Genomic DNA, 9540 nt, shown 5'->3' with positions numbered 1-9540 from the left:
TGGTAGCTTGATAGAGGAGCTAGGGGGGCTGGGCAGAGCCCATAAGTACAAGTGAAGCAACTCCTTGAAATGTTCAGCAGTCAAGTGTTTTTTGGAAGGTTGGATGGCTGCTTTGAAAGTCAGCCTTCAAGTGTTGTGCTGGGGCCAGCAGTAAAGCTTTGCGGCTATGTGCATCCTTGTTCAGATGGCTCGAGGTTAAGATTTTGAAACAGCTCAATAAGTTTCCCAAGGAAGCAGCTGCTTTTAGCAACCAAGTCATCTTGTGCTAGCATCCTTTGCGCAAGGTTATGTCTTTTGGATGCTTTGCATAACCCTAATAAGGGATCCTGCTGTATCTTATGTAGACAAATCTTAGCAGCCTGCCCCCTAAATATATATATATATATATATATCAAAGTTTTAAGCACCCCTGAACATGGACCACTTTACTAGCTCCACAACTGCAGGCAATTCTCGATTTACAATTGGTTACTTAATGATGGTTCAGTTATGATGGCCACACATACCTGACCTGTCTCATCTCCTGTGGTTATTTGGGCAGTTGGCAACCAGCTCACCTTAATGGCTGTTTGCAGTATTCCATGATCACATGACTATAGTTGCAATATTTTTGCCGGTTTCTGAATTTACTTCCAGTTTCTGGCAAAAAACACCATTTGAAACAATTGATTTGCTTAATGAGACCAAGTTTACTTAATGACTACATTTTCAGCTCCCGATTTTCTGACAATTCATTTCTTTCCTCAAAAAAATCTATCACTGAAATCTATCAGTGCTTTAAGCAAACTTTTTACTCCCCAAATTAGACAGAAAATTGTAATACAAGTACTTGGCAGTTTTTCCTGTCCCTCATAAAAATGTCAGGAAATTCTGGAAGTGCAATAAGAGAAGGGGCTTGAAGGGGCCATGTACAATTCATGGGTGTCTCCAATATAAAATTAATCTCTAGCATCTAACTCTTCTGAAATTATTCTGAAAAGTAATTTGTATTATAGTGCCAACAAATTTCTGTATAATTGAAATCAAGAAATGCACATTATTGCTAGTTCTTTTTAAAGACATACACCCATGCTTCAACCATAAAACAAAAAAAATTATATAATTATGTATTTTTTCACTTTAATACTTGTTTTCAGTACATACACCATCTGATTATGTCAAGTTAGGATGACAATTGTTTAAAATAATCCAATATGCGCTTTGCATTCTTTGTATCCCAACCATGTGATCTTAAAGGTCCTTCACACACTGCAATGTATTTTGTTAACATTTTCTCTCCAATTTCCTGAAAGTCCATGGCGATGTTTTCTGAACTGCCCGGTGATTCTCTATGCAGTTCTGATTCTGTGCCCTGATCTCCACAGTATTTCAGTCCCCAGTAACACATTTCTCCACAGTACATCATTGCCAACAGATGGGTATCACTAAAAATACCTGCCAGAGGGGAAAGAAAACAATATTTGGAAAGTGTTATTTGTATCAAGCAAACCCTAAGTCTGGTTAGAGCTACTCACCCTCCCTTTCCACTATCTGGTAAAGTTTCCATTATGTTATCATAATGATTGTAGGGGTGACTTGAAAGAGACGGAAATATGTATCAATTCTACAGGTAGTCCTTGATTTATAACAGCAATTGGGAACAGGATCATTACATAATCCTGAATAAAAAAGGGCATGCATGAAGTAATAATTATATTAAACAATAATTATTACAGAACTCCCTAGTTTCAGATTTATTTATTTTACAAGGATGATATACACGAGCTGAAGGATCTGAGAATAATGTGCAAATAAATACTTCCAACTTGCAAGATTTAGCGGATTTCTCTAAAAAGTGCCTTTATTTCAATGTGCAGCTGAGAATTCTTTCTACTAAGAAGCATTAATATAAAACACTTACCTTCATTGACCAATATAGCTGTGCCTGTATCTTGAACTATAAATGCTTCATTTGGGTTTTCAGAACTTCTAAAATCTAGCATCTTTATCAAGTAATGGATTCCTTCCTTAAGAAACTGAAGTGAAAAATAAATGGCATTTAAGATAGCCTTTTCAATACATAGCTTCCACAACAGAACAATCTTCATGAATTACATGAACCAATTTCCATGCTATAAAATTTATATTATTTACTTTCTATTTATCAGCAGACTCAAAATAAGTCTGTGTGAATAAGAGGAATGTACTGATGGATACTATTAATACATAACTAAGCCAAGGACAAATATTTCTGTCTTACAAGAGGTTGTTTATTTTTTTGATACAGGCATCCTGCACATGAAATGTTTTCTCTACTATTTACAGCTGATGCCAAATCTTGCTAGGTTTTAGCATTAAGGACTTGTTTGCTCAGGCTTGAGGTGGAACTTAAACCGCTGATATCATTGTTATATGTTTGCCATCTTGAGTTACTTGTAATAGATGGGATAAAAATCTAATAAATAATAAATATGGTTTTAACTTTTGTAATTTTACATGACTTAATTTTATATTTTCTGGTACTCTTACTAAAAATCAGGCTAAATTCTTCTATAAAGAATTTAAAAGTTCACACCAAAACACATCACCTTTGTTTACTTTAGAACAGGGGTGTTAAACTGCCAGTTGCATCATGGCGAGGCCGCGTCCACCTGTTCTGGCAATGCGAAAAAAGTTGTGATACGTCACGACATATCATGTGATGCGGCAAGTTTGACACCCGTGCTCTAGAACAAAGTAAATACAGGAAGCAGCTTCTACTGAGGGAGATCACTGGGTCCTGTCTTCAGGACTTTCCTCAACCTGAGCATCCTCCAGGTGTGTGAACTTTTAATTTCCAGAATTCTCTGCAATGAGAAAATGCTGGCTAGAGAAGTCTTGGAGTTGAAATCCAATACACAGAGTATTTTTTCTTCAGTCATGATCAGGTCCATACTACAAAGCAGTCTTCTCATTCTGCATAGGGAATTCTGGGAATTCAAGCCCACCCATCCTAAAGTAGCCAAGGTTGAGAAACACTGGTGAAAGGGAACAAGAGGGGAAATTCAATCTATGCTAAGCCACAAATTTTGGTTCACTGCTTTTTATTCGTACTGGAAAAATATTTAAAGAATTGTCCATTTCTCATAGCCCAAATTTTAATTGGTGCCAGTCCATGTAATTGGCCCTGGAACTTATTTTGAAAAATAGGTATCATTCTTGCAGGAGGGGCCAATACTTTTATTGTGATGGAATGGGAAAATGTACCTTTTTAAGTAAGTCAGTCTCCTTCCTCAACCATTCCTTTCTTCCTTTAACTGTGTGACAAAACATATAGATCAAAGCTCCTCTTCTCCAATAAAGGCATTCCAGCAACTCAACTCCAAGCACTTCAAGTGTCTAGGAAAAGATGCCCATCAGTGAGAAAACTTGAGCTTCATATAAAAGAGAGGAAGACAGATGCTTCAAACATGTAGGTAGAGCAAATTCCTAATAGCGATCAACATCCTTTCTAAATATTAGGCATTATTGTACAATTTCACCTAGCATTATGTGGTCAAAATATTAAAATATATATTAAAAAGTTAGTATTAGAAATCTAAATCTTTAAAAGTTCTATAAAGCCAGCCTCATGATATCTTGAAAAAGCTATTCTCATCTTTCACTATCTTTCACTTTAAAAACTGTTATTTGTAAGTCAACAGGGCATAAGGTAAAGTGTTATGTGGCATATGGTGCTCACAGGTATTACAACACCAATTCCAACTGCTAAAAACATGGGTTTTCTACTTGTTAAAAATTAAAAAGAAGTTAAATGGCACACCAAAGCCAATTGGATGTTAAGCAAGCTTATACTGATCTGACAGAGAAACATACTGTTGGATAAGAATGTTGCAAAATATACCATAAAGAGTGCAGGAATGATAAGTTATTTGATAATGGAAGGGCTTTATTGAATGTTGATCATCAATGTTGATCATATTCTTGAACAAAACTTCTGAATGATTATGTCTGGCTTAATACTCACTTCTTGGGAAATGCCACTTTCAATAACCAGGTTCTCTGGCTCAGAAAGTGCACCAATTAGTTCCTCAACTTTCTGCAGAGATGATTCTTCTGGAAACTCTTCATCAACAAGTTGGTTTTCTTCAAAATAAGTGATATCTAATAGTGCCTTTAAAGAGATGGAAGAGTTTAGGTTTTGTTAGATGTAGCCTGCTTAGACCTTCCTAACTATAGTTGGTTGGCCAAGAAATATGGCTGCATTAAATAAAAGGTGGATTTTAAGTTAATTTTTCTTTGCATTTCAAGGGGGCACTCTCCCTTATTAGTAAGACAGCTATTTAAAAAACTGTGCAACATTGGGCTATCAGTTTGAACTGAATTCAAATTACTGTAGGGTTCACAGCTTTGCAACTAGACTTTTTTTTTTGCAGATCATAAGGAGAAACCACAGTTCTCCAAACAGAACAGCCGATTGGCCATAATCCTTTGCTCCAATCAAATCATTGCACCGAGAACATCTGGAACAGTCATGGGGAAGACATTGTAGCAAATCTAAGAGCAGAAAAAGAACTAACGATAGGGGCTGGCATGGTATTTGGCTTCTTGAGTGCTATGCTAGGCAATGCATGGCAACAAATGGGTGGGGAAAAACAGAATTGCTTTTTTATTAACAATGTCTAGTATGATAATATCCTAATTATGGATCATCTAATTATTCCCCTAAATCAGGGGTGTCAAACTGCCGGCCCACAGGCCAGCCGCGTCACAAAGAAACCATGCCCACCCCATTGCCGGAAATGGGGAAAAAGCTATACGTTGCGCGATGTCACGTGACATCACGAGTTTGACATGTCTGCCCTAAATCTTTAACTTACAACTTTTAAGAACTTTTGGGAGCAGTAGGGTCCCTATGTGGCCCTGAGCCTCAGACTGTTCCAGTTTCATAAACTGGGCAACTTGCAGACATGTAGACTTCAACTCCCAGAAATCCTCAGCTAGCATGTTGGCTAGGGAATTCTGGGAGTTGAAGTCCACATGTCTGAAAAGTTGCCAAGTTGGAGATTTACTGCAAAGATGCACAAAGATGGCATAGCACTTATGCAGGTTTTTAAACTGCTACAAGCTCTTACCAGTTTTAGAAACCCGTTTAGAACAATATGTTATTTGCAAAATATATCCTATATATAGTTCTAGTCAAAAATGAAAAAAATGCACTGAAAACAGCTTTAATCAAATGAAGATTTCAGTGTGCATTTACAATCCGAAATCATTCAGTTGACTTTTAGTGTTTTAATAACTAGTTCAAAGAATAGACTGGTTGGTCTGGATTAATCATACATTTAAGCATACAAACCTTTTTTTATTCCTAGTGTCATCAATTTTAGCTCTATTTTATTTCAAAAACAACTGGTAAGAGAATTTAATCAATTGGTTCAATATTCTTTTCATATTTTGTTTTGAATGTCTCCCTAACTTCCATTATCAAGTAAGCTTAGTATATTTTGGTTTCAATGAACCATATTCACAAGCATGATAAAAATTCTTTAATTCATAATACCTGTGTATAAAGTTGTATAAGTCTAGAATATGTGTAGTTGTCCCCGGATTCTTCCGAAAGTTCTGCTAGATTTTCCAGGGTAGCAGAGGCCTGAATTAAGAAAGCATCTGTCGACAGAAGACATTTCATATCCCAGTAAAACAGAGCAAAATTATCTATGCAATCCAAGTTTAGCAATGCTATTTTTAAAGAGCAAAATGTCATAGCAAAATATCCATATGATCTGAGAGTATACAGTATGAAGGTCAGAGAATACAAGCTCAATGTATACCTACTTACAAAAAAAAACTACTTTAAAATACTGGGGCCTACAAAGTTAGCTGTAGCCTGCAGTCAGTAAGTTACAAGTCACAACAGCTATATATTGACTGAAAGAATCAAGAATGCACAAATCCCTGGATATTATTACTGGGGAACTATAACTAGGAAAAAGTACTGCTTTCATATCCTGCTTGTGGGGATTTACAGAGGTAAACAATAAACCCACTGGAAAAGTGACTAGTATGAACGAGGCAACGTAAAATCGGTGAACAGAATTGGAACTGCAGTTCCAGAAAGGATTTCCAGCAATTTGGAATCAATGCCAGTATGGTATGAAGTGAAATCTGACTTTCCACAGACTCTAGGAGACAGTTAAGGATGCCATCAAATAAGACAATGGAACCAAGTTCTAAGGTATTATGGAATAATTTATCTAAATATTGTTTTAAGGAATGTTCCCCATGGAGGGCACTATCTACTCTCAAGGGTCAATGAGATTACCATTATGATTATTGTTCAAAGTATTATTAGTTTAAAAGCATTAGTTTTCATTTATTAAAGTATTTTCATATAATAAATTTTAGGGATTGGTAAACAATCTGAAATTTCATGAAGAGGTGGATGAAGACTTTGGGGATACTGGTTTTAAGCAACTATTTACCAAGCACAAGATGCAAGTAAAAGGGGTCTTTGGGTAATGACTACTCATTAGCTACTGCATTCATGTGATCATGATTTGCAACTTCCCTCCCAGCTTCTCTTAAGCAAAGTGGGAATCTGGAGAAAGTCAGAAGTTGTGGTCATTTGAGATCAGTGCTTAATGATTTGCACTCACTTTATGATCACACGCTTAGTCACAGAAATTCTGGTCCTAAAAACCATAGTTAAGCAAGGATTACCTTTAGGTACATAAGAATATTTTCAATGCTGCATCTGTGGATAGGCTTCAAGAGAAAGTTGGTTGGAGTAGCTAGCGGTAGTTGAAGTTATGATTTTACATTCAGCCAGTAGATTTAGTGGGTACATCATAGCAACTGGGTCCTTTTAAACACTGTCTCTTTATAATTCAGAACTATAATTTTATGATCCCATATTGTCTTTTCACTTGATTATAAATACACCCTGTTTCCTGGGTATAAGACTCTTGCTCACAGGCTCCAATACATGTTTGACCTGGTTTTACAAACCCATAAAATGTTTGAGACTGAAGTACTCAAGGCTGTGCCCTGCCTGGGTAGACTAAACAAACCTCATCTTAAAAAGGGAGAAAAGAAAACCTTGTAAATCAGACATGTCAAACACAAGGCCCGGGGGCCGGATCCGGCCCGCAAAGTGGTTTCATGTGGCCCGCGAAGCCATCCTGGAAACAGTGAGGGAACGGCCCCCACTGCCTTGGCCCTGGCCCAGAGACCCTCCTTCTGCCAGAGACCCTCAGATCTGTCCCACTCCTGCCCAGGTCCCCATAGGCACCCTTGATGCAAACGATGTAGAGCTGGCCATGCCCACCCTATAGGCCATACACACTCTAGCCACACCCACCCAGTAGGCCACGCCCACCCTGGCCATACCCACCCGGCCCCTTGAGGGCAACCGCAATGCTGATGTGGCCCTCAATGAAATTGAGTTTGACACCCCTGTTGTAAATGGAATAGAGCAGGAGTTTCTTCACACAAGTTTTCTCCCCCAGTGGCTACTCAGCCAAACTGCAGGGCTGTCAAATCAGAGTTGCCAGTGTATACTGCAATGCACATTGTTTTACAATATTTGTTGTTTTGCAATTCAAATGTATCCAGTTTGTGGTTTGCAAAACCGGATGTCTGGCTAAGAATACTGTACAAGCCCAGGCCACTCCAAATCATTCAATAAAGTACAGTTAAAACATATGAAAGCTTATATCCAAACACATGAACCAGGCTTTTGAAAGGAGAAAACTGCAAGATGGGCGCATCTTGCTTGTGGGGTTTCCAGAGGTAAACAATAACAATAAAGAGAACACTGGAAAAGTGACTTTGGTGTGAATCAGGCAAGATTCAATTCTCTAATTACACCACGGCAGTTTGCTGCTCCAGAAATGAAGAGCGTCCCAATCCAACTCATTCAACAGAGCACGTCGTGAAGAAAGAAAACACGCTCTTCCTCCACCCTTCGTATCCAGCCTGGTCTCTCCAATGGAAAGGAGACCACGGGATGTGGAAGGTCTGCCATGCCGTGGAAATGGCCAGCGAGACTTTGCGGTAACAAAGAGAACCGTCTCAGGTCAGCTCCGGCAGCCGCGTCGTCACTTCTTACCGCCAAACTCTCCGCCTTCTCGCCAACGGTTCAGCCTCTCCGTTAACTCGGCGAGCCGCCGCTGCAAGAGAACCGCAAAAGCAGCCTCGGCCATAAGGAAAAACCCGGGCCGGGCTTAGCTTCAGTTACACGCATCACGTGACTCATCATCACAGCTGCAGCCACGTGACCCCCACCCTCTGTCACGTGGGAGGCTTGCGCTCAAGGTTTCTCTTGTTAAAGTTTGGCGACGCGGCGTTTTGTTTTGTTTTTTAACGAGGAGGCGTTGATTGCTAGAGATAGAAAACTACTAGAGGTGCCATTCCTTTCGTGTTGCTCCTTGCTCTTGTAAAGCGAAAAAAAGTCACGTGGGAAGTTCAAAAGCATCCATAAAGAGGGCAGTAGGGCAAACCAGTTCTATATATTGTCCGGAAAGTTCATGCACAGCAATCTCTAAATATAGAGATATAATATAGAGGTATAGGGTTTCCTGCCTGAGCAGGGGGTTGGACTAGATGACCTCCAAGGTCCCTTCCAACTTATTATTATTATTATTATTATTATTATTATTATTATTATTATTATTATTATTATTATTATTATTATTATTATTATTATTATTATTATTATTATTATTATTATTACCTGACCTCTGCTTTATGGAAGAAAGAAGGGAAAACTCCTTTGAAATTGTTTCTATTTCTTATTTTAAAATCAGAATGGCACAATAATGTGAGCTTGTAAGCCGCCCTGAGTCTTCGGAGAAGGGCAGGATATAAATGGAATAAAAATAAAAATAAAATAAAATAAGAAGCCCTCCCAAAATGAAAACATGTTTTTATACATCTTAATGTGGGTCCTTTTCGGGTTCCCTCCCCCAAATCAAATTTCACAGAGGTCAATAAAATAACAGTTTTGAATAATTGTAAGGTATGCACGTGCAATTGGAATTGGAACAAAAGTGCCTGCTTCTTCAAGGTTATTTGTTTATTCTTCTAAAAAAAATATGTAAAATTGTCTCAGTGGAAGTGGAGAAAGGGGAATTGCTGGGGGTCATTTTGAATAGAAAATTTGATGTTGAGAGTTCAACTAAATCTCAGGATCTATTTAATACAGAATTATTACAAAGTACAAAGGTCAGTGTAACAGTTAAAGAGGGTCTTATACTGGCTTACCACATGCTATATCAGCATTTTTAATTAATAAAATAACTGGATGACAGTTTTCAATTCTTTGGCAGTTATTTATTGTCTGTTATTTAACCTCAGCTGACAATAATACAGAAGTATATTGTAGGATTGTGGTAAACCAGGGGTGTCAAACTCGCAATGTTATTGAGGTGTCATGATGTATCGTGACTTTTTTTCCATTGCCGACAATGGGGTGGGTGCAGTTGTGGCATGAAACATCCAGCCCGCAGGCCGGCAGTTTGACACCCCTGTGGTAAACCATTACCTCAGCCTTTGCCAAGCTCTTAGCTTAACATAGTG

General features: G+C 38.2%; 1 protein-coding gene across 2 annotated transcripts; it reads right to left on the bottom strand.

The window, feature by feature from the left end:
• Nucleotides 1-729: 729 nt before the first annotated feature.
• RIMOC1 (RAB7A interacting MON1-CCZ1 complex subunit 1) lies at nucleotides 730-8224 on the bottom strand. 2 transcript variants are annotated; one of them, XM_081316931.1, is made up of 6 exons: nucleotides 8072-8224; nucleotides 5522-5628; nucleotides 3986-4132; nucleotides 3226-3357; nucleotides 1901-2015; nucleotides 730-1434 (listed from the first exon to the last, which is right to left on the bottom strand). In XM_081316931.1, exons 1-6 carry the CDS (start codon nucleotides 8163-8165, stop codon nucleotides 1163-1165), a joined length of 867 nt encoding a protein of 288 aa, XP_081173057.1. In that variant the 5' UTR covers nucleotides 8166-8224; the 3' UTR covers nucleotides 730-1162. The 2 variants fall into 2 exon arrangements, with proteins under 2 accessions (XP_081173057.1, XP_081173056.1); XM_081316930.1 differs by lacking the exon at nucleotides 8072-8224 and having other exon boundaries at nucleotides 5522-6599.
• Nucleotides 8225-9540: the final 1316 nt, after the last annotated feature.

Source organism: Vipera berus (genome assembly GCF_964194415.1).
Source record: "Vipera berus genome assembly, chromosome: 2".
In the NCBI taxonomy this organism is placed as follows: Eukaryota; Metazoa; Chordata; class Lepidosauria; order Squamata; family Viperidae; genus Vipera; species Vipera berus.
Note: the sequence above shows the minus strand (reverse complement) of the source record. Positions and strands in the feature narration are given on the sequence as shown.